Below are 25,224 nucleotides of genomic sequence, written 5' to 3'. Positions count from 1 at the left end.
CCCTAGTCCTCTCTGTTGTCTTCTGTATCATCCCATGACTAGTTTTCAGGTGACTGCACCCAAAGAGACCAACCAGCTGCTCCTGGTGCTGGGACGGGAAACCGCCCACCCTCACTGCTCTGTGCTCAGACCTTTCATGCATGACAAAGGCCTCAGTGTTTCCCTCTTCCCTCCCTTAGCCCTCTGCCTGCTCCCTCTCTCCTCTGTCTCTGCTGGGAGCAGCTAATGTCCCCACATGCAGCTGAAAGAGCTGGCTGATGCGCTGACGATGGAAGAAGGATGAGCTGAGTTTTGCGGCTGTCCCCTGATTTGTGTACATGTGGGTTTTCATCCAGAGACCTGAAGCACAAGGAGGTTTGGTGGCTGCTTAGAGCACTACGTCTCACATGGGAATCTGCATCGCTGTCTCCTGTTGAGTTGGGGAGAGGATGCTGTGCCAGGCATTCAGACTGATGTCCTGGTCTACTGCAGCTGAGTGGGGTGCCAGTAGAACAGCACACTGTAAGGAATTTTTGCCTGGAATCCCCCAAGAGTGTGCCCCTCTGGTCTGTGCAGCCTGGATGTGCTGGCTAGATGCACATCACCTTCTTGCAGCACCTGTGACAGATCCACTGTCCCCCAGCATACCTCCAAATGCCAGAGCGCTGATCCGTGCATGCACAAGCAGCCCTTCGCACTGGATTTCCAGAGGCCTGAGAATCAAATGCAAGGGGTCAAAATCCTGACATTCCCCCTGGGTAATCTTTCTGGGCAGTAAAGGAGATTGGGCAGGCTAACTTCATATGCAGCCACCCATGTGTCCTTTCCAGCTGAATAGTGGCCAGGAGCATGAACCAAGTGAGAATATCTGGCCAACCACAGAAGCAAATCCAGATTGCAAGGGCAAGCAGGAACCTTTTAGGGAGGGATTTGATGGAAAGTGTGGAATTCCTTATGCTGACTGATGTAAAAATTGCTTTTGTAGCACTGCCAAGGTCACTGCCGGCTCATCTGATCAGCCATGAAAACATCACTGAAGCAAGTTAAAAAGTTGCCCCAAGTCAGTTTACACATGCAACTTTTATTATTCTTTATTTAAACTTTAGGTTTGGTTTTGGATGGTTGGAGGAAACAGATCCTTCATCTATTATCTTTCTTTGGGTTTCTCCCAAAACCTAACACAACTTCAAATCTATTTTGTCCTTTGCAAGGCACTCCTGAAGACAAGCCTGGCTGGCTGCTTGCTTTGCTATGTGTTTACTCTAGCAAATACTATGTTATCAGGAGACTACTCTGAACTCCGTGGGAGGTTTTATACTATTGTCAGGAGCTGCATTCTGTGGATTAATACAGCCTTAATGAAAATACATTCTAAATTGACAGTTTTGACTGAGATTTTCTTTAAGCTTTCAGGGAATTTGGAGCAAATTTATGAGGCACAAACTCAGAAAGACTGGTACAAAAAAGGTACCCACTTATGTGGACTAAAAAAATCAACTTTCAAGCAAATTAAATTCCCTCAGAGCAGAAAAAAAACCATTATGAGGTACGATGGCTAGATTCACTAGCCCTTCAAATAATTCTCAATGTCTTGAGCCTATTAGTGATCTATTCAGTAGCTTCCCATCTCCTTCTGCATGAAACATCTATGAGATTTCTATGTATAAATGAGAAGAATGTAGACAACAGATCAGCAGAGCAGAAGGAAGATACCCACACACAGGAGGATTTTACCTTGCTTGAGGACCATCAGTTTCATATAAGCAGAAGACAGAAGCATCTGTGCTTCAAAGCAAAACACTATTTTCAAGGTCACATAGGCTTAAGCATCTCCTAGTTCACCTAATCTCCACATAACCAAGCCTAGGCATAGTTGGCACTTGGATCTCCATGGTTTAGCAGCACTGGCTATGTCAGTACTTTTAACCTGAAGAGAGCTACAACATGGACTTGAGTGATCTTCAGACTGCATCACCATTTGCACAGTGCTGGCCTGTGGGAGCTAATGTTCTCCCAGACAATTCCAGAGCACCATTTGGGGGATATCTTGGACAAGAAACCACTTCTAGATGTCAGTATGGATCTGTCCACCTCATTCAAGGGGAAGAGAGTTAGCCAGCTGGATACCAGAAGAGTCCATGAGCCAGTGAGCAAGTTCTGACTTGTTTCATCTACTAGCACAAAGTCATTGATTTTCCTCCCCTGTGAGCCAAGCCAGAGGACAGATGGTCCCAAATTGTCCATCAGTAGTCACAATCAGGTAAACAAACCCAGATTTCACACATTCCTAAACAAGAAGAGTTAGCCCATGTGGTAGCAGGTTCTGCAGCAACGTTTTGCACAGATTACAGTGCACAGCTCAGATGTGCATGGCACGTCCCATCCTTCCTGCCTGTCACCTACCTGCAGCAACAGCCAGCCAGCCCCACGCAATGCTGTCTTAATCCAATGGGCAGGACACAAGGCTTTGTCCCCTCCCTGGGTTTGGTCCCATGGTGAAGGACACTGCAAACGGACCAAACAACGGAGCTGTGTGCTGGTTTTGGGTTCAGTCCCTAGGTGTGGTGTCCCCAAATACACAGGAAACTCAAGCTGTCGTCTCTTTTATCTAACTTGTCTTAGGTGAGGGGAAGGAATGCTGCCCTAGACTTGCTTTCCTCTGCAAAGCAGGGGTGTGATGACCTTCTGAGTTACATTGGCGTAACACAGCTGACTTTGTTACTTGGGTCACAAGTCTTCTGCTTTGTATAACTGTTCTTTGTGCATGCTTCAACACCCCGATATCTTTGAGTGGCCTGGAAGAAGCCTGAATAGCCAGGGAATTATTCTTCTTTCCCTCATCCTTGCAAAGAGTCCAAAAAGTCTCATTTTGCAACACAAAGGCATTTAACCTGTGGAAGTTGCCCCTGCAACAGAAATACTAACAGAGACACTGGTTGAATTTTGGATTTTGCTGCCATTATCTGTAATCAATTTAAGCAAGCAAAGATATTAGTGAGACTAAGCATATCTCATGCTTTTATCACAGAACTGTAGCCTGGAGAGGATTTTTCACCTTCCTTTGTGTGTAACATACAGATGGATACAGAAACCAAATTAGATGCAGCTCTCCAATTGAAGATTGTTGCTAAATGAATACAAACTGAAGCGGCTCAAGATGCAAATTGCACATGCTGTGGAGTTAAGAGGGCTTGTGTTCAGGGCTTTGGTTCGAACCCTTGTCTTAATGCAAAGGAAAATAGACACAGATATGACATTCTTTACAGCATGCTGGGTTGAAAGTTATATAGCCTAGTCCTTCCAACATGACAAATTTATGCAGATAATCTGTATCGTAAATGTTTGGCTTAAAGTATTTTGGGTCTTCACGTGTACTTGTCTTTCAGTTCCTGGAGATCTGTATAATTTTGAAAAAAGGTAGTCAACTGCTGCAAGAAAATCAATTGTGTTTTAAATCATCCGACTGTATCACATGTGGCAAATCAAACTGAACATGAAGTGAGCTTCAGAGCCAACTTTCTGTGGCAGAAATCCATTTCACACTCAGCCGGCAACACGGTTTGATAAGAGCTCGGCCAGTGTGAATAACCAGCTGCCTTCTATATATATTTTGATTTGGTAGCATCTGTTGAAGTTTTATATCACTGCAAGATTGTTGGTATTCTTTTTAAGCATTAAAGCTACCTTGACAAGGTCAACAACAATTTCTACAGAGGTCAGCATTTTTATTTTGAAATATTTGATCATAATTCTATCAAACATTAAAGAAAGAGTTTGGCTAGGGCACATAATGAAATTGGGCAGCTCACACAATCCATTTATCTTTTCAACTGTAAACCTCTGAAGCACTCTAGTTCATCCAGTTTCAAATCAACTGTAGAAATGTCCATCTCCCTTCATCCAGTCTATGGAAATTGGTGCTTGGAAATGCACTTGATCTCTTATTGCTGATGTGGAAAAGGAAAAATAATTTCCCAAGACGTACTAGCTTAGCTGCATTCTTATGTTTTGTTTGCTTTTTAAAAATCTCTCCTGAATAAGGAAGTTTATTTCCATCCTGACTAAAAGTCACTTCTTCATTGCTGAAAATATTTAACAAGCAAAGTGAATGCTTATTTTTGTAGCACATTTTCTAAACACATTAAAATAACTTATAAAAAGAAAACCGTGGAAAACCTACTTGACCATGTTATGAATCGTGATAAGCTAGTTCAGATTTTAGCAACTCTAACAGCAATAAAACAAAATCAATAATAGTGCTAGGTCTGAGCAATAGAATTAGACCTTCCCATCTTATCCTACACACCATTTGTCAGTGCAGAGAAACTAATTAAATTTAACAAAAGCTACATCCTCATGTGCTGGGGAGGGGGGATGCCTTCAGTAACGTATTGGGTGCATAGGCTTTTGTGCTTTCATCTTTATCTGTACTTATACCTAGGGATGCAGTCAAGAGAGATGACTCCACTGTTTGATTTTCCACACATATAACAATATTAGATGCTCCCTCCCCTAAAGAACTTGGAGTTGAAACATATCGGTCTTCCTGGATGTTCTGATCATTTTAATTATCTGTACATATACAGTTGCTATATTAAGAACAGCACAATTGAGCTTCTGGTTTAACACGCTCAAAGGTAAAACATGCTATGAAAATACTACACATCAGATGGACACTTATTCCCCTGGGAAGGTCAGGAGAGAGAGGCTGAACCTCACTTGCCAGATGTTGGTTACAATGCTTAATGCCCTGTGGCAAAGCTCAGATGCTACAGAGAGCTGAGATGTCGGACATCACAAGAAATGGGATATCCAAACAAACTGCTTTAACCTTGAAGCCGAATAAAAGAAGGATGCATTGCATAGGTCCAGCTCCCAAGGCACAGTAAATCAGTGTTACTCCACTAACATCCACACTGATGGTCTGGCCTCTATTCTCCTGTGTGTGAGTGTGGCCCCCAAGTTCACCAGTGATGGCTAGGACCGGCCCCTCACTCTCCTGGGCCACGGGGAAGGGTCTAACACACCTTGTCCTGCAAGACAGAAGGTGCCTTCCACCCTTGGTGAGCACCCCAAGGGAGTCTTTGCTTCTTGAGTCAGCAGAAGGTGCTGAATATAATCAAGGATTAGGCTTATGATAAAACCATGGTTATTTCACAGGGAATGGAAAAAGTCAACCACTTGTCATCTACAAAAAGATAGAAACTCCCCCTGCATTCAGATACTCGTGTTAAGCGCTATCTGCGGTCTTCCCTAATAGCTTATATATGAAGCCAACCGACCGACTGTGTGTGTCCCTAAGAAGCAAAGGTTGCTTTGGGACACAGTAAAGAAGCTGCCTGGGTGCCCTGGGCTGGTCCCCTCTGTCAGTCACAGCAGTCACCACATCCAGCAGTCACCCATCTCAACAGAAGAAGGACAGGGACAGGGCACTTCAAGGAGCAGATCAAGTTGCAATGGAGAAACCTTGGGCACAGGCAAGTCCCACCTCCACTTCTAGATGTTCAGTTACTTTTCCTGTGATACCTGCTGAATTAACAGAGGGAATGCTAACTCAACGTGGCTGAAGCATGGCCACTGTCCTAGTGAACATGTCAGGACTGCCTGCAGCCCAAATGGGTTCTACCCGCTCCCTCCTCCAAACTGCTCTGCCCCTAATGACCTTGAAGGCACCTTAAAGGTGGATGAGAAGGGGATAAGGATGCTGGGCTTCATTTCCTGACTGCAGGCTCACCATCATAACAGATTGAAAGAAAAGAAAGCAAAATAATACTTACTCACCATAGGAATTAATGGGGGGGATAAGAAAGGCTTATTTCCCCTGATATTTGTAAAAAGAAGTGCTGGTGATAAACTAGGCCCATTAAAAAGGAGGGGGATGAAATGAATGACCAGATGAGAAAGTGAGTGTCTTTTATTAAAAAACAAAAAATCTTTTTTTCTGCAGAGGAAGAATAAAGAAGAAATAAGACGGAACAATTAGGATAGAACTCAGGCAGGGTAAAAACTGTTAGTGATAAACACCTACTAAGGAAATAATTGGATAAATGTAAATGCATACAAATATGGGTGATGACCCATGTACTGGGGTGATAGCAGAATTAGCCAATAAATGTAATGAACTGTGGAAGGAGAAGGTCGGAGACTTTATGAAGAACTGGAGAAGATTTTTCTAAGCATAATGGGTAGAAAGCAAACAGTGGCAGCCTGGTTTTTGAAAATGAGCTATTCTCGGTCTGCTGGTATAATATCCATGGGAAGAGGGAAGTGGGGGCATGAGTGTACAAGGTCAGCTGAACTAAAGGGATCTAGGTAGGGATGCTGATGCCAGCTCCACCTCTTCCTACTCTTGAAGGCAGGAGTGCCTCCAAGCCTGGAGGAAGGGGTAATGGTCATACCTGCTTCTCTCCCCATGAGTTTTTGTTTCAGGTAGAGGGAATCCTTGTCTGCCTCATTTTCTTTTTACAGAATAAAAGTTGAGGACTGGGTTTGTAACTGGCCCTAGTGGTCTTTACCCACCAGTTTGGGACTGGGACTGACTTCCCTAGGTGCACCCATTTCTGAACTGAAATGCCGTGTATTTGCCCAGAGGCTCAGTTTCCCAGAGATGAGATCTGGGGCAGTTTCTGTTCAGGAACACTGCAGAGGAGCCAAAAGCAGACCAAGCACTCCACACAGTGGCATGGCACAGGGAGCTGCCAGCCATGGGCTGAGTCAGCTGGAGTTACAGGGTCTGAGATATGCTACCGAAATGCGCAATCAGTTTTAACCCAAGGTCAGCAAAGCTCTTTGTCCCTCAAAGTATCTTACAGCTTGGTCAGCACTGCCAGGAGTGGGAAGATGGCTTGGTGTGACATTGAGCAAACCCTACACTGCAGCTAATGCTTTCTCCTTGCATAAAGACGCACCCACAGTGTCACCAACCCAAGCACATCTCTCTGCGAGCAGACCCAGGGACTGGTGTCCTCCACCGTGACTGGCATTGAGACCATGCTTCTCTTGTGGACACGACAGCGGCTGCCTGCCCTCGAGGGATGCTGGAGCCCTTCTTCTTCCCTAAGGAAGAGTCCTCCCTGCCTGTGTCCAGAAAGTCTCTTTCTACGTCTCACCCAGATACCTCCTCACTGTGAAGTGAGATTGAAGTGACTAAGTAACTGTATCTGTTCATTTAACCCAATGTGAAAGATGGGCAGGAGCAGATCCTAAAGCAGCAGTGCAGGAAGGCAAATCGGGGAGACTGTTCCATTTCTTCGAGTGACAGAGCCAAAATCTCATAAGCTGGGCCAGTCGGGAGATCAGTCATGCTGCTGGCAGACGCTCTTGCTGGAAGCACAGAGACTTCCAGAAAAATATGCTGGAGATCTTGATGGCCCTCTGGGAACTGAAGACATGTCTGCTGACCGGCCAGTGGTCACACTTTCTGTGTGACAGCTCTCTCTCTCCCTCCTGATGTCCTACCAGATGGCTGCAGACCCACCCCAAAACTTGCCTAACACAAGGAGTAAACGCCTTTATCATATCTAATGCTGAAGGACTGCAGTTTTGGAAAGAGTTGTGCTTCGTATATGAGGGTGAAGAGAATAATCATATTTAATGTGATTTTGGAAATAACCAGGAAGGTGAATTTGGGCAGAGGAAGGGTTTTGTCCCTCTCTGTGATAAAACAGGAGAGATGTCTGACTAGCTTTGACTACTCAGGGATTCGAGTGCCCCAGTGTTGCAATCCTCTCTTCCTTCGTAGTCCCTTCCACAGCTGTGTGGTGATTTCTATCCCTTGCATTGAAAGCATGCCATGGACTCAGTGGATGTCTGCCTCTGATGAACATTCAGAGCTTCATTACTTAAATGGTGGGAGCTGCATTTCTATTGATTTTCCTTTCCAAATAACTTAAACAGTTGTCAATTAAGTGAAAGCTTTGGAAACTGGGTAGCTGTCATCTGAATCTACACCCACAGTCTCTTTGGACGTTGGTATTAATTCAGCCATTTTAAATTCTGATTTGACATTTGAAGAAGAAAAAAGGACTTGCCCCATCTCTCCTTCCCAACCCCCTGCAGAAGCGAAGGGTGGGTTACGTGCAGCCCAGGAGATCCTTGCCTGAAGCACAGGAAACACCCGGACGGGCTGTTGGTCCCTGTGCCCTCAGCTGTGAAGTGGGAATATGCTGTGCCATTAAATCACAAGGTAACATGTCCTGCTTTTTCATCTAGGGACTTGCCTCCTATTGAATGGACTTCAGTAGGAAAATCTTTATTTCTACATATTTCCCTGGCACAACACTACCTCTCTGTAAATGGAGCTTGCAGACCAGCTCTTTGGTCACTTTAACATCTCAAGGGCTGGACTCAGACTAGATTATTGAGGACTACAGGAAAGACCATATATTTTTAGAAAGACATTTTCCATTCGAGAGCCATAGGGATCAGGAAAACATTTGCCTGCCTGTCTGCTCTCCCAGGAGGCTCTGAAGACGTGACTACAATGTGTCCTAGGAAGAAGATGCCGGTATCTCTTTGAAAAGAAAGGAAACTAGATAGCAAAGATACTTTGCCCTGAAATGTCTGGATCCACAAAGGAACTCTTGCTGGTAGGGAAAAGGTTTGAAAAAGTGAGGAGAAATCACAAAAAAGGAAAAAGTTTCAAACACAGACTTAGTCTCGGACAGAAAGCAGTTATATGAGAGCAAAAAGATATGTTATATCCTTATAGTGTAAACCACTGCTGTTCAGTAGAGATTCATCCATCAATACCAGAAGAGAAGTTGGCCTATGGCTCTTTGCTGGTTTGCCAGACTTTTATTAAATGCACAAGAATGCCAAGTCTGTAATGTCTAAAAGTGAATTTATTTAACAATGAACTCTTTGAAACAGGATTCCCAGATGTGTAATTAATAATGAATCAGTGATTTGAAATCTGATCCAAAGCCTACTGAAGCTGATAGACACTCTCTGAATTCAAGTAGTTCTGGATAAGGCTCTCATTAGGCAAAAGGAAAAAAAAAAATAATTAAAAGCTGAGCCAGATAGTTAAAAAAAAAATATAGCTTGGATTCTGTGCTTAACAGAGACATACGATAATCTGCACTGCACATAAATCCCTTGTCTGCTGACAGGGAACTCACACATTTCTGTGTCTGAAGCTGAACTTGAAATCTAGGAGACAAAATAAAATAAAAAAAAGCTGTGAGAATGCCCCAAAAGGAAAGCCTCCGGTGGTTTGAACCACAGCTCATTTCCTCTTGGCATGAACTGGGAGATAACTGTCATATATGTCTCACTCGGAGGCAACAGATGCCTCTCCTCTCTGCGTGCCGAAGCCCCGCTTGCTCCCCCACCCTGCCCCAGCCTGCGCACCCACCTCTGCTCTGCCTCGGCTGGCTTTACATCAGCTACACGCAACGCAGGGCGTGGAGATAATCAACCTGAAATTCCTGCCCAGCTCAGTGTAGCGTGCTGCCTGAGCAGGGGCATGCAGCTTGTCTTCCACCGGTGCAACTTAATTCAATTTGTCAGGGACGCAGAAGGTTTGGGTGAGCCTGATCCGGTCACCACCACACCGACATCGGCCAAATTTTGCACAGGCACTGTGAGACAGGGTTGTGGCAGCCCCTGTTTTTCATTTGCCCTTCAATATGACCCTAATGGGGAGGTGGAGGAGATATTTGCTGATGAACAATTGCTTTATTCCATGTCTTTTCTGGGAGACATAAATGCACACATTAAATCATCCCCTGAGTCAAATATTTTTAAGTACAGTAACACAGCTCATTTTTAAATAATCAAATAATAATTAAAAATAATCAGCTCCCATTTCTGCTCAAGAACCAATGCATCCACATTGAATTTGCTTTTTTAATAACAAATCGTAACTCAATCTAAATGTAAATTCTTGGAGAATCTGCTATCTAATTCTCATTATTTCCACTTGCTTAATGCAATTAGAAACATCTGTCACTGATCAACTGTCCACACAGTGAAAATAAATAATAATTCATGCTATCTGCCTCCATAGTGTTTTTCAGGGAAAGGACTGCTTTAGAACCATTCAGTAAAGCCCAAGAGCCCAAGAGTTAGAGCTGTGCAAAATGCTTGTGGCAAGCTCTGAATCATACCGAATATGCCTGACCATCAGTGTCTCTGTGTCTCAGAAACATTTGCTGAATAATTTGAGAAAGTGCTGGATAAATATAGAAGTGACCACCCTGGTTTTTGAAAGCATTTGGTTCGGGGGGGATCCATCTTCAGGGATAGATTGCATCCTGCTGGGCGGCAAATCTCACCGCCTTCTCACAAAACCTGGACCCAAAGCCATGCTGGACCATGCAGAAGTTTGTACCGATGGAGCTGTGGTTGACAAAGGAGCAGCAGGAGGCCAATGAATGGGACATGGGTGCAGAGAGAAAGGACACTGGAGTCACTGGGGCTTGATAGTTATCCCAGCTGCTGCCAGTGGTCCCAGTTTGGTTCTTCCCATGAGAGGAGTTAGGGAAACAGTGGAGCAGTAAGAAATGGGCACCCAGTCCCTGTGAGTTGTACCATATGAGGGGCATGGATGGTGCTTCCTCCTCTTTAAAGCACATTAGTACATATAACCTATCTGTATAAACTCTCTGGTTGCTCAAAAGACAAAAAAAAAAAAAAATAAATCAAAGAACTAGAGAAGATAAGCCTGAACTGAACCTCAAGAAATGGCCTTGTTCATCCCTTGCTCACTAGTGATAGGGGTGGAGAAGGAGTAAAGGGAGAGTCTAAGTGGAGAGGTATTCTCATGAGGTGTCTACTGCTGAAACATCCTCAAAAGAGAGAACTTAGTTAATCCAAAGCCCAGTCTTCTTAGTAACCAAGAGAAGCCCAACGCCACAGCTAACACCCTTAATGTTTTTGCCTTTGAGCTGCTCAGCAGCTGAAGGCTTGTCCATGCTGCTATGCGGGGCTGATGCACGGATGCTGAGGTGGTCTCCTTCAAAAAACATCAGAGAGGCCGGGGAAGTGTGAGCAACAGCATTACCCACATCGCTGCGTGGGTCAGAACAACTCTGTGTGAAATGCTCATCTCGGCTTCAAAGTGAGGAGGGGAAATGAAGTGTAAATGGCTTGGCTGGTTTATTTTATTTTATTCTTAAAAAGGGCAAAGACAAATCTCTTTAATTCATTTATTTTCCAGGAGGCAAGTATAAACTTAGAGACGTAAGATCCACTCTGACAAGCTGAAGTCTCTAACACTGTCTGGACTGACAAATCAGGAGGGCAGGGATGAGCTCAGAGTTGCTGGCTTGTTCACGAGCGCGTCAGGTCTCATCTAATCACTTCTGCACCTCCTGCTCCAACCCTCCCTTTATTTCTCCATCCTCTACCACAAGCACAGGTTTCTACACCCAGCAATGAGCCAGTGGTACCTCTGCAGCTTGGCAGCCCTTTATCCCAGGGGCCCAAAATGTGCCCGTGCCCGTGTAAGGATGAGAGGACGCCTGTTCTGCTCGCTCCATGTTATTCCAGGGGGTGAAGGGGATGGTGGCTCTTGAAGGCAGATGTGATGGGGACCAGGCTGCACCCCTAGCCTGCTGTCTGCCTGGCAGAGGAGGGATTATTCTTGTTCTGCTAACAGGAATGCTGGAGACAGGCTGCACAGCAGAGGGAAGAGTCCTCTCCAAAAATAGGGATGAATCACTAAACCAAAATTTATACTATTAATTTTCTCAAAGATAAATCCAGTCCTGAGTTGGCATGTTTTGCTGGCTCTACCTCCAGGCATCTGATTTGACCTGCTACTAAGATAGCATTGTCTTCAAAGTCAGGACAGAGACTGAAGCTTCCTCCCAAGGTGAGTTTAGATTTGTGCTTCTTACTCCCCAAATAGGGGGACTCTCCCAGCAAAGGTAATAACAGAAGAATTTTCATTCAAACATAATGGTGATGAGCCATCTCTGAGTGTGGGTAGGTGGGAAAGGAAGAGACATCCTATCTGTATTAACAGCCTCTCATACAAAGGATTGCTTCTCCAGGAGAAGTCAGGAGAGGAATATAAGGGAAGAACGACCACATGTCTCATTGCTCACAATGGAGTCATGAAGGTTTTTTTAAAACATGACCCAATTATAAGCCAAGACCCATCTCCTCTGTCCTAAATATTAGAAAAGCTGATGTTTTTTTCTGATGACATCCTGTATTGTGGCTGACACAAGTGCCACAGGCAGCCTTTCTGTGCTAGCAGCGGACGCTGTGCCTGCCTCGCTTCTTCTCCGGGCGCCGAACTCACGGGCGTGCTGCCATCAGCAAGCTAGCGCATCCCTGGGGGAGGAGGGGAATTTGGGAGTGCAAACCACCAAAGAGAGAGACAAATCCATTTCGACATCAGATCACCCAAAGCTTCCCCATGAGTAGGCACTTCCCTGAGATAAAGACAGAAAGGACCGACAGGCCGTTGCTCTATCACTTGGGAATGGCATTTTGCATAGTTTCCAAAGAGACTGGGCCTAAAAAGCACAATCCTGGGCAAAGGCGGGGGGGAATGGATGGGGACTCTAGAGGGAGGGGTGGGGTATGGAACACCCAGGTCTCCCTCGGGAAGGGTAGCGTGGTCTCCTCACATCCCCATGCTGCCCGTCCCCCGCCTCCTGTCCCCTCTGCGTGGTTGCAGATGCCTCCTTTCCCTCCCACGCTGCAGGCAGCGGAAGGAACCAGCCCCAGTAACCTTTGCTGGTAGCACCAAGATGCCAGACCCAGCTCCTTTTTGCTTTGCTCAGTGCTGTTGTCAAGTGTGATGCCGAAACCCACGTCTGTGCGAGCACACGCGGGCTGCCCTAAACCAACCAGCCTGAGTGCGTTGCTGCGGGCACACCGTTCCAACCTGACACCACACTGACACGGCCAGCTGCCGCTTTTGGTTACCTGCAGCAAGGTAAAGGGAAAGGAAACCACTTCCCAGTGAGATGCTAACAGTTTAAGACCCTTTTTGCTCATTACGTGCAATACCCCTGAGCCCTGGAGCCTCACTCGTGGCCGAGGCCATCGCTGTGCCATTCTGAAGGAAGAACCTTTTGGCTGAAAGTTGAGATCTTTTGTCTAAGCTGCATTCATTTGTGGCTGAAAAGGAAAGGGAAAGGGAACAGAAAACAATTTTCTATGAGCTGAGTAAGGTAGCTTAGACAATCAAGCCTGGCATCTCTCATTCACTATCAACCTAGTATTTGTACGGCGCAGTGTGATGGCAGCAATAAGGGGAAATGCTCCATCCTGAAATGCTAGCTTGGATTGGAAATGCACATTTTTTACCCTGGCTTGAAAGCAAATCTGCTATGCTGCCTTGCTCGTCATTTCTTCTGAGCTACACTCTTCTAGACTGTTCAATATCTCCTGAAATCAACTGGTACGTATGTTATTATTTTATAAAATTGCTCGCTCAGACTGTGCTATAAAAAAAAAAAAATTCTATTTCCATTGCATTTCAGGAGGCAGCTTTTGTCCTGTGCCGCATTTAGAACTTCCTTACCCAAATTTACTCTTTGGGTTTCTTGTCCAGCCAGGAGGACATGAAAGGAGGAGTTGGAGATAAAGCGGGACCGATCTGACCGCACATAACCATCCACAGTGTAAACACCTACCCAAGAGCTAATTGCAGAGAGTCCTTTTGCAGTCAAGGAGAGAAAGAGGCACAACTCATTTCAGATGACCCATTTTAGGATGAGCTCAGTTGTGCCCTACAGATGCTCTCCTCTCTCCACTGTCTGTAAAATTGTAGCTCACAGACACCCATGCTGTTTGTGCCTCAAGTTAACTAAGATGAATCTCACCACTGCCTGCCATGGAACAAATCAGGCAGGTGCTCAGGCAAGCCAGGGCTAGAGGTGAGGGATGGGATGTGACACCAACACAAGGGCTGGTCTACCATGAAGGAGCATCAGCAGAGCCTCATCATCCTGCTGCTAAACCTGATTTATTTCCACTTTTGCACTTGGTGGAGCCCTGTGGCTGAGCCCTGCAGTCACCCCGGGGAGGGGGAAGCGAGGCTGGGGGATGTTGGGTTGTCCATGGCTGGAGCAGCATCTCATGGGACACAATGATGTATTTCACAGCCACTGTTGGACACTTGCAGGTTGGCCCAGGCACAAACAAAAGCTCCACTGAAGCCACAGAGCAGCTGAGCTGGGCAGAAACAATAGTGAATTTTTGATTTTCTCCCAAGTAATTGTGAGTGAGTGAGATGTTTTCTCTGTAAGAGAGACATTAGATGCTGGATGTGCCATTCCTGTACTGGTGTATGTGGTGGGAGGTCACTGGGACCATTTAAATTGCTGATGCTTTACAAAACTATAGGACTTAACTCATCGGAAAGGAAAGAGCTTTCTCCTTTCACCAGATATTTTATTGGGATTGTTACCAGCCTCCCCAGTAAGTTTGAAAAGATCCACATGTGCTCAAAATTAAGGATAGTTGACAATTTTTAACAGAACAACTGAAAAAAAAATAAATTACTGAATATCTTCACCCACGTTTGGCCAGCTGTAAAGAATATCCAGCTCTCAGCATATGCGGTATGAATAAACATGTCTTCAGCTTATCTCTCTCCTGACAGCTCATGGATAGCTCCCCAGCCTGTATTAGTTTAAAAGCAATTTATTCTGGAAGGCTGATAATAGGGATATTGATTATGCAGGCCACTGGAAATCACACCCTCATTTCCCTCCTCCTCGGAGCATGATTGCCGTTCCCTGGCATTATGAGACTGTAAGCACTTTGCTGTGGGAGTGTTCCCTGAGGCTCCCAAGGTGGCACCTGATAGATGGGCAGGGTTGGGTTACAGGGGTCTTGGGGCATGAAAGGACAAAACCTGCTCTCAGCTCCGTTCAGAAACCAGCTCAGAAAGAGGGGAATGTGCAGCATTACCATGCCGGGAAAGCACCTTCCCCTCCAGTTAACCTCCTCAAGGCACAGAAGTGTCTTGATGCAAGGGCAAGGCAAGGCAAGGCAACAAGGGCAGCCCTGACCTGACTCATTCTCTGGGGTGACTTTGCTCCCAGCAGCTATTGCCCCCCACTTCCAACTGTCTCACCTTCTGCTGATGCTCCTCCCATGCCTGTGCTGACCCGCAGGTGGCTGAGGAACAAACCTGGAGGGACTGAGCTATCCCTGCTGGGTTTCATTAATTTCCAGTCTTGCTTTTCCTAGACAGCTTTGCTTTCTCTAGAGCTGCTTGATCAGACTGACCTTTGCTGCACAGCAGATGCCCTTGGAGGCTCTCCATGCTCCCTGTCCTTCTGGGCTTGCTGATGATCCCTACCATGGATCTGTGTGCCCTACTTGACCTCTTCAAATCCAGCTCCCAGTATATCTTACTGACTAGCATGACTTGCCAGCTTGCTCCCCACAGCCTGCCTTGATGGCATCTGACCCTAGAGCATGTTGTCCCCCAGCAGGTCCATCTCTTGAGTGCCGTCCGTAGCACGGGGGCCGTGTCCATTTTCACTGAGCATCATGGTCATCCCTGGTGAGATCAGGGGAGCCCGGAGCACACAGCATGCCTGAGAGCTTCTGGGCTTGAACCAGCCTCTTGGGGCCAGCACCACTGCATTGACCTTGTTGGAGCCAAGCCAGGGCACACAGCAGAATCTCTTCCACCCCTATTTTCTGAGCCCTGCTCAGGATTTCCCTCCAAGATGCTCATTCTGCCTCCTGTCCCAAATCCCTTCGGTTCTGTCCTTGTAATTGATTGAGCCTTTCCACCTTCACCCTTCCTGAGATCCCTCTTGGCTCTTAAGCTGAATTGTGCACTCCCCACCTCTGCACATCAAATTTCTTTCATTTTCTTCTGCCTCTGTGCTCTTCGATTTCCCAGCAAACATTCTCCCCTCCAGGCTTGACTTCTGTGGGCTTCTGAGTTCACTGAAGCCTAAGCTGAGAAATGAACCCCAGAGCTACAGCCCTCCAGCCTCACACCAGATGCTCTGTAGGCCACGGATGGTGGTGGTGGATGATTTTTGAGGGAATTAGCAAGGCTCTGTAGAGCAGCTCAACACAGTCACGCCCTTCAGGCTCAAATGATGGGTTTGGGAGCAGACCTGGCTCTCCTGGTCCATTTTTCATTTATCCATTAATCCAGTCTAAGGCAACATCTAGGTATTGTGCAACGACCTTGTCTGCAGGAGGTGCACTGGCTGGGAAAGCCAACAATGCTCCCAGCACGACATTCCCCTCGGAGAAATGCTAAACATATTTTCCCAATGTTATTTTTTGGTAAACAGCCAACTTTTCAGCAGAAAAACTCTTAACTCACAGCTCACTGGTTACTCAGTGAGACCACAGACCTGAATCTGTGGCCCAGGCTCCCAACTCCCTTTGTGTAGAGCAGTCTGTCCTCCATCCCTCCACATCCCGCAGTGACCAAATGCAGCTGTACATTTGTCCTATTTGCAGCCACGCTTGCTGTATTTAAGATGATCAAAACTCCCAAAGGGGGACCCAAAAGGTGATGGAAGGCCAGGAGGAGTCTTCCCTGCAGAAGAGAGATGGCTTCACACCATTCGTCTGCCAGGAGCCACAGGCTGGGGAGGGGGAATTGCGTGGTGTGTTCGAGTGATGTAAATCCCACCTCAGACACTTCTGCAGCTCCCAAGTTGACCCAAAGCCAGGGGTCTCATTAATTTTTAATGCCAAAGAAGTTAAAAAATCTATTTTGCAATTTTCCAAACACCTACTGAGCTGGACTATAGTTTTACTCTTGCTGTAGTAAAATAGGATTTGTTTTTGAAATCAGACTTCGACCAGAGTCCTAGCACTGCAGTTAGTTAGGGGAAGTAAAGTCTCCCTTCCAGAAGGCAGGTCTGAGCACCCCTTCATCTCCAACCCATTTTAAATTATGATCCAATCCAATTTTTGCACATTTTTCTCAGTACAATGGACCGGATCCTGTCAGACTCCTAGTAGAAAACTCCACTCAAGTTCAGCTTGGTTTCCAGTTATTTGTCCACCCTACAGAAAACATGCAACTCTTTTTTTGGAGAGGGGCAACACACCAACCCACAATCTACAAATCCCCTCAGAGGACAGTTGTCAAGCCCATGCCGAGCCCTTGCATAAAGACGAAGGGATACTTTCCGGCTGCTTTGTTGCCGGTATGGAGAGGCTGGGTGGGAAGGGGGGATGCGGGGAGCTTTCCCTGGACACTCACCAAGGGCATCACTGCCAGCTCATCCCAGCTCTCCCTGCCCTATAGGACATGCCCTATAAGCAACTCCAGCAACGTATTCACCGTACTGCTCCTGCAAGGGTGTAAGGGAGGGCAGTGGGGACTACTCACCCTCTTGCCTGCTCTTGCCTCCTCGCTCCCAGCCCAGCGCTGGCTGCTGCTGCCTCCCGCAGTGGTGGTTAAAAGCACTTTTGGAGCAGAGCCTGCGAGCGCTGCGGGGAACCGAGCTGTCTCTCCTGCACGGCAAGGACGGCTACTGGCACCCAAACGTCTCCATTTACGGTCAGGGCCTCGCGGCTGCATTTCTGCATCAGCCCGGGAGCTAGTGCTTTTAAAGGGATTCCCAGTTTTGGCAGTGGAGCAAAGCTGGACCCCATTTTTTTTGCAATTGCTGTGGCTTCCCAGGGGAGATTCAGCCCATACTGGGGCTTGTTTATCCTGCTCTAATAATGCAATGTATTGCTGTGGTCCTCCTGTAAAACCACTATCCAAAATTAGACAACTTCTGCCCCACATCAGGCAGATGCCATCCTCAGTACCTTCTGAAGAGGAGTCTCTGCTCACCGTGCCAGCCCAGGTAACCTCCCTGCATACTGGCATACAAAAATGAGGCAGCAAGAAAATGTGGGTAAACCCTCACTGACTGCAGTTTCCTGACCATGAGCAATACTGAAAATATTGCAGAAACTCTCACAGCATCTTGGGAAGAGAGTGGAACATTTTATTTCTCCCTCTAACCATTATTAATGGAATTATTGCTCTCAAAAGATGCTGTATTTTCCCCAGGACAGCATGCGTCAGCCTGGCCCCAGTGAGGCTGAGCCTGGAGGAGCAAGGGACACCAGTGCACTCTGAACTGAGCATCTCCACCAGGACAGCCACACTGGTGACAGCTATCCACGTGGCAGTGAGTCACCAGCCCACGAGGCATCTCGCCAGCCCAGTGCTTGCTCACACCTACCAGCGCCTCCCAGTCTGGAGTGGTTCCTGGGGACCTGATGCTGAAGCACCACAGGCACGCTGGAGACAAGTCCTGGGCTTTCCAAGGACTCCTGACCTGCTCAAAGCAGAATTGGTGCCCAAGGCAAATGGTTAGAAAGGAATGTTCTGCTCATCCCATTTAGTTTTGGCTGTGTGTATATACGTATCGCTGTTCATGTGGTTTTGGATGCACTCGCATCGCAGCTGGGAGATAAAAATTCTGCAAGTCTACCTAGCTTACCCTGGGCTGTCTGGGTAGCAAGAGTTACTTAAGAAGTGATAACATGGACATCTGGGTGGGTTAACCACCCAAATATCCACAGATAAGCTTGGTGCTGACCCCCACATCTCTCTTTGACTCTTCCAAATCAGACTCAGAGCTTCTTGGGGAGAAGGTTAGAAACAAAAAGCCCAGTTATTTCCTATGGTCTAATTTCCAAGCCCTCTGGACCCCACAGACAGCTCTGCTACAAGCCTCAGACGAGCTCCATTTCTGCAATAATTCTTCTAGAGAGAAAGAATTAGGAGGCTTAACACTTTCAGATGACAGTTGCCGGAGTCACCGTCAGATAACAGGCACCGCAGCCAGCAGAGGAGCCGGGAGTGAGCCAGGCTGCCTGATTCAACCAGCCCGGAAAAAAGCCTTGTTTTAAAAACCCACATGAAAAGGAACGGATTGCCAATTACGCAAAAGTCTTTAAATAAAGCAACACAAACCTTTCATGTGCAACAGACAAATGATACACGGTCACAGGGAAATAATATAACAGATAGGGAGGCTGAGAGCCGGGAACGTGAGCAAATCCATTTTCCAGAAGCAAGAAAAGGGACTTGTTCTCTGAAAAGGATTAGCTGGATAAAGCCAAACACTTTTTTTTTTTTTTTTTTAAAAAAAAAAAACCCCTGTATTAGAAACTAAACATGCATCAAATAGAAACAGGAAAAAAAAAACAGATTGTAAGAAGATCCAAGGAGCCACGCTCTGCTTCGGCTCAGAAAGAAAATTATGTCAAAAAAAATCCTATGTAAACTTGCCACACACACCAGATCATCAACAGGCATTTATCAAATGAAACACATACCAAATGCAACTCTTCTTCCTAATCTCAAGTCAAACAGGCTTTGAGTTTCAGACCCTCAGGAAGAGATTTCAATATGATCCTCCTCTGTCTCCTTTTATGTTTAGGCCTTCTAAATTTCAGCATTTATCTGACAAAACACATTGGGGAGGGCTTTCTTTTATCCGCAGAACTTGTGTTTCTGCTTTTCTTTAGCTGCTGCTGTACCACTCTGCAGCCGCTCAGCTTGTGAGGAAGAGACTTTAGTCAGGACCCTTTGATTGACTAAACGCAGGATCACTTTCCTGATGGTGGGAACCCCAAGCCCTTGTGTTACATGCCAACACCGAAGCAAGCCAGCATTCACAGAAGGGGTTATAAACGCTGCCCCTGAGCCAAAATCTTACTTTTGGGGCTCAGTAAAGCAAATAAAACATATATGCGTGGGGGGTCTCACTGGCAATCGTTGTGTGGCCAGTCTGAGGGGTCTTTGTAGTTTTGGGAGAGAATTTGTGGTGTCGAAACATTTCAGTCTGGCCTGGCAGAGCTGTCACACGGAGCCAGGGCTGACTCCTGCGAGCAACCGGAGGAGCACAGTTACCAGTTGCCGGCCTCCTGCAGCCTGAGGTATGGTCCTTGTTAACGATCAATTGATATGTTCCAAATGGCATATTCATAAACCCCTGAGTCTGATCGCAGCTAATTTGCAGACAAAAAAAGGGAGTACATTTGCTTAATACACTGCTTTTTGCAAACACCCTGATCATTCCCAGATGCATCTGTTTCTGCCCAGCAGCACTCAAGGCAGCAGGAGAGGAAATAATTTCAGCTCCCCAGAGTCACTGGCCTAAGCGGTTTCAAGATGCTCCAGGAACCTTCCTCCATCCGTTCAAGGGAGCTCTACCCATCTCCTCCCTTTGATTAGACCCAGCCTCTTTTGCTGTTTTTTTCCACACCAAAATACAGAAGCAGGATCCCTGAACCTTTCTCTAAGCCGAGCACTCAATATCACATACACAAGCGCTTCAAGGCCATGTAAAGCCAGATCCAGGTCAGGAGGTTATTTTGATCTCGCCCATGGCAGAGCAATCAGTTTTACCGATTCCCAGTGGTCTCTCCTAAACTTGCCAAAGGAGTGTGAAATTAGCTATGGAAAAGCTTCCAGGAAAGGCTGAGGTTGATGGGAAGGAGGAAATTTCACACGAGAATTTAAGAGCCTGGTATCTGAACAATTCAAGCCAACGCAGGTCTAGATGTTAAGGCCCAACACAGCTATGGAGGAACCTCCTTCGTGGCATAAACCAGCAAATCAGCCCTCCCTTTCAGCCTGTGGCAAGACACCCACAGAAAGAAACAGCTTTGAAGTGACAGCCAGAAGCTCAGGCTTGGATGAACTTTTTATTTACAGCCTCTTATTCAGTTTGGCTACGAGATAAGGTAATAATAAAAATAATGGTGCTCAGAACTTACAAAACAACTTTTATCTGAAATCTCACCACAAGTTACAACCAATATGGGTCAGTTGGTGAGATTTCCCCGGGCAGAGAGCACGTTGCTCCCCGAGGGGACCTTGTCGATTGAGGACCCGCAAGGGCAAAGCACTACTAATCCTGCCCCGGGAGGAGCAGCCAGCCCTAGGACCACCCCAAAGCTGGTGGCTTTGCCCGTGCTTTACAGGCAGGCACACCAAAGTGTTGTGCCCACGTCTGCAAAGAGTATCAATATTGGAGACATACTCAAATCCAAACAGCCCTTTCCTCTGTTGTCTGCTCCACCCAAAAGTGATTTATTTACTATCGCCCTCAGTAGAGGCTACCTAACAGCGTTTAAAAGCCTCATTTAACCAGAAAAGCATCTAAGATGCTTCAATGGACAATCCTGTACGCGTAGGGGCATTGTGGTACTCAGAGATCTATGTTAACCTACGTGCAACAGAGGTTACTGATTTTTCTGGACATGAATTTTTCATAATCACCCCTCTGGGCTTTCCCCATTCATAAGTTACTTGAAAACAGCAAAATAATTTATTATACAAATAAAATTCAGCCATGGGTCACTTGCAAACTAGTTAGTGTGATTTACAGGGCAATTCGCTTCCTATATTGATTACGAGAAATTATCACTGAAGGTGTGATCAAACACTTTAGAAAACAGTATCATGTGATATTGTTTCTGCTCACTCAGAAGTGGACACAGCTTCCCAAACCAGCTTCCTCGACTGTCATCTTTACTGTGTTTTTTCTGTGTTATTGATAAAAACCCCAAGTAAGCATGTTGGCCAGGGCAGCTCATCTGTTTTAAAGTGTGATTATTAAAATTGTGAGCAGTCCTTTAGCAGAGCTGTTCTCAACTAGCCCATTCATTTTTAGTCGAACGAAGAAAAAATTAAAAAGGCATTTATATGAAACAGGAAACCAAGCGCTGTGTCCTTGTGATGAAAGTGGCTGAGCTTCCCCCAGCCAGCTGCTAAGCATTAGCAAGCCCAGTGCAGCCTGGTACAGGGGTACCATTGGTGTAGTGTTTTCTTTTAATTAGTCATCCTGATTTAGCTGTTCTCATTCCAGCTCCAGCCTGGCTCATTCATGGTTATCCAGGCACTCTAACCACAGCGAGTGTCATGAGGAGCTGAGGGATTTCACCTCCTCCGTGACTATGGACTTGAAAAATACCCATTAACATTTTGTTGATGGGTATTTTTAAGCCAGTTTTCAGGAAGCGAGGCTGAATGTGCTTCTGGTGATTGAAGTCACCTTCAGCAATCCCCATTCAGGTTTGCCTGTGCTGGGCAGGATCCTGCCCCCCCTCCCAGCCGGGGGATTTGGGCACTATGGGAAGTTTCATTTCCTGTGGCTGGCGCAGAGTTTGTAAAAGGAAAGGCATTCTTCTAATTCTTGTTATTAACCCGTTGGTAATCTCCAAGACATGAGCCGAAATTGTCAGAAAAGCACAGGATGCTACATCTTCCATCAGCCCATCATTACACAGCCAGCACCAGCCTCTCCTTTTTCATAATTTTCCAGTATTTTTTTTTTTTAATAAAAAATTAGGCAGATGGAGCACAGACTTATTTCAATGCACGTTTGTGTTAATATCTCCAGCAGTGCTTGCCCATGGCACCACCACTGTAGCCCCTTCTGTGCTCCTGGCACAGGCAGGTCCATGGGGCACAGCCACCTCTGGCATGGAGCCCCACATCATACCCCAGCAATTTAGGATGGCAGGTAAAGAAGATAAAAACAAATGCTGGAGGTATTTTAAGCAGACGCAATACATTTCTCAAAGCTAAGCAAAGCCTCAAAAAATAGCTAAGTGGTATAGTAACAGTGTCAAAGATGACCAGAGCTGTTTTTCTATCTCACTGACAGTGACTGGGACAGTTTTGGCACCGAATAAAGCAAAATATGTTCTGAATTAGTCATTCCCACAGATACGTCTTTGCAGATCCTTCCCACCCAGCACTAACACAGCCCCCCAGAGCTCTGCAGCCAATCACGGCGTGAAGTTGCTGAGAAAACCAGCCGAAACCCCTTTTCTCTCCCCACCCTGGTGAAAATCCACAGCTGTAGCAAACCATCGTGCGGCAAAACGCGGAGTTCCTACCTGAACGAGGAGCTCCAGCTTCCTGTCATCAAGCAGGTGCACTTGGCATCTGCGGCCCTCCGTCATCTGCAAGAGAGAAGAGGCATGTGTGTCAGGGCTCTCGGCTTTCCAGCACGGCACGTGGCTGCCGGCTCCCCCGGTGCAAGCTGGAGGCTTTAATTTGCTGTGGTGCATTTGTTCGTGGGTTTGGTTTCTTTTTTTTTTTTTTTTTTTTTTTATTTATTTATTTTTTTTTTTTATTAATCCCCCTTCTTTTGGCACTGGGGGAAAGAAAAGGCTGGAAGGAGAAAAAGAAAAACCACCCCAGTAGCTGTCATGGAGCAGCGTGTGGCATCTGCTTGGAGGAGGTCGTTCCAGTGTGAAAAATGGGGCTGGGGGGGATGATTTGCAGCGCAGGGGCCCCGACATTTCATACCGTGGCCTCCGGCTTTGCAGCCAGCTTGGCCGGCGGAGGAAACATCCAGACAAGTTTCCCCCCAACTCCTCAGCAGCAGTGATTCAGCCATCCCAGAGGTATCCCAGAGCAAGCAAGGCTCCTCCCAGGGCTGATGCTCCCTGAGGTTGCACCAGCTGCTCGTTTGGGCCTGAATCCCCAAACGAGCTTGTCCTACTCAGGATATCCTATTTAATATGTACTAGAGGAGACACTTGTGATATCATTATACTGGTCCAAAGGTGCTTCCATACTAGTATAGTTTATTGCGACTGTTAGCAAATAATATCAATAAAACATTTAGGTATAGAAGACTTAGATAAGACTTCCAAGGTCCTATATATTGGGGTGCTAAGAAATAAATGAGACATGGACCAAGAAAACTCCTCTACAGATGGTTAAGCCCTTTCCTGGCTCTCCTCTGACACAGAGCACCATAAGTGAGGAGCAACTTTGCTGAGTTATGGATCACGACTCAGCCCCGCAAAGCCCTTCAGGACGCACAGGCACAATCCCACTGTCTGCTAATGGCATATAGACTGCTTAAGTCTCTTTGGCTCTTGGAAATCCCTTCCTCAACACAACTTAGGCAGCACACAGGCAGCCCCCCTGGCATGGGCTCGCCCCGTGGCATTCATGCATGCCTGGACATGGCATGAACCCAGCTCAACCCCACAGCATGCTTCAGCCCCCCAGGGGCCCACCACCCTCCAGCCAAGGCACCTTCCTGAGTGCTGCATGGATCACCACCTCAATTTAATGATATTTCTTCCCATGATAAGTCCTAAAGCATCACTGGAAAGGAGCAGAGGGGTCTACAGGAGCCTGGCACGGCGGGTACAGGCTGCTGGGGACGCGGCTGCTGCAGTGCCCTGGGCATTTCTGCCCTCATCCATCACCTCTCCCCACTGTTGCTGGCTGAGCTGAACCCCCCATGCAAAGCTGCCTTGCAGGGAGTGGAGAGATGTGGGCTTGGCGGGTTAAATGAGGACAGCTCAGCTTTCTGCTTTAGCTCTGTGGGTTAAAAATCACCTGCTCTTGTGTCTCCCATATCCATCTTCCCCTTCTCTGGGGCCAAGATAGACCAAGTCTTACCCTGGCCCCAGCCTCTTCCCCATAGCAAAAATTCAGATGTGCTAACAACTCTATTGAGCTTCAAGCTGGCCATGCAAGACACAGAGTTTATTATGAAACAAATTCAGTCAAAACAAGCATTTCCCTTCAACTCACCCCAGATTTACAATCCCGGAATGCACAATCCCGTGCGATCCAAGCAAACTTTACCCCTGTTGTTATTCACACCAGTGTGCCTCTGGAGTATCACGCACGCTAAATAACATTGCTTTCCTTCTCATTTTCCATGAGCACAACTGGAGCCCTGGCATTGCAGCCAAAGGAAAGCCTTGTAAAACAAGGCTTCTCATAAATGTCAGCCAGTTACTGCCATGGCAATAAATTGTCTCCTTACGAGAGTTTCCTCTGTAATGTTATGCAAAATATGGCTTCTCATAAGGTATACTACTTGGTGAGTGAGATTTTTCTCTATGAAGTCTGCATTAAATGGCTTTCAGCTCAGTTGTAAAGCTATGCCAGAGGCTCACAGAAGGGATTTGCAGTGGTTTGCCCTACTTGGAATAAGAGTTGTGTGGGTTGTGTTCAGCTGGGCGCAGGGAACCGCAAGCTTGCTTTGCTGGGCTTCCCCAGCAGGTAAAACTCTGAGTGGCTGAGCTCTGCTTCAGCATCTCTCTCGTCCTCTTACTGCCACATATCTGCTGCATCCCCAAGATGGTGAGTATGCACCGATATTCCAGTTTTGATATCAGTTTACCCAAGGCAAGAGATAAAGCAGTGAGTTTGTTGTGGCGGTAACATGCGATGGCAGGGATGGAAACACAGTCCGGCTCTCGCAAGTTACGCTCCGTCGGTTATAACAATGTTGAAATAATAATAAAAGAAGGTGAAAGGGGAAAGAGGGAAAATTTTCTCAGATC

General features: G+C 46.5%; 1 protein-coding gene across 8 annotated transcripts in view; it reads right to left on the bottom strand.

Annotated features, from left to right (window-relative positions):
* Nucleotides 1-25,224, bottom strand: part of FRMD4A (FERM domain containing 4A) — a 377,000-nt gene that overhangs the window by 112,671 nt on the left and 239,105 nt on the right. For all 8 annotated transcript variants that reach the window (XM_032985843.2, XM_032985844.2, XM_032985841.2 and 5 more), the window contains exon 2: nucleotides 22,801-22,866. In XM_032985843.2, coding sequence (XP_032841734.1) covers nucleotides 22,801-22,866 — 66 coding nt within the window. The remainder of the gene's footprint in view (nucleotides 1-22,800; nucleotides 22,867-25,224) is intronic.

The sequence above is a fragment of the Tyto alba genome, unplaced genomic scaffold (assembly GCF_018691265.1).
Source record: "Tyto alba isolate M040663 unplaced genomic scaffold, T.alba_DEE_v4.0 Super-Scaffold_2, whole genome shotgun sequence".
NCBI lineage: Eukaryota > Metazoa > Chordata > Aves > Strigiformes > Tytonidae > Tyto > Tyto alba.
This window is presented reverse-complemented; position numbering and strand designations above follow the sequence as displayed.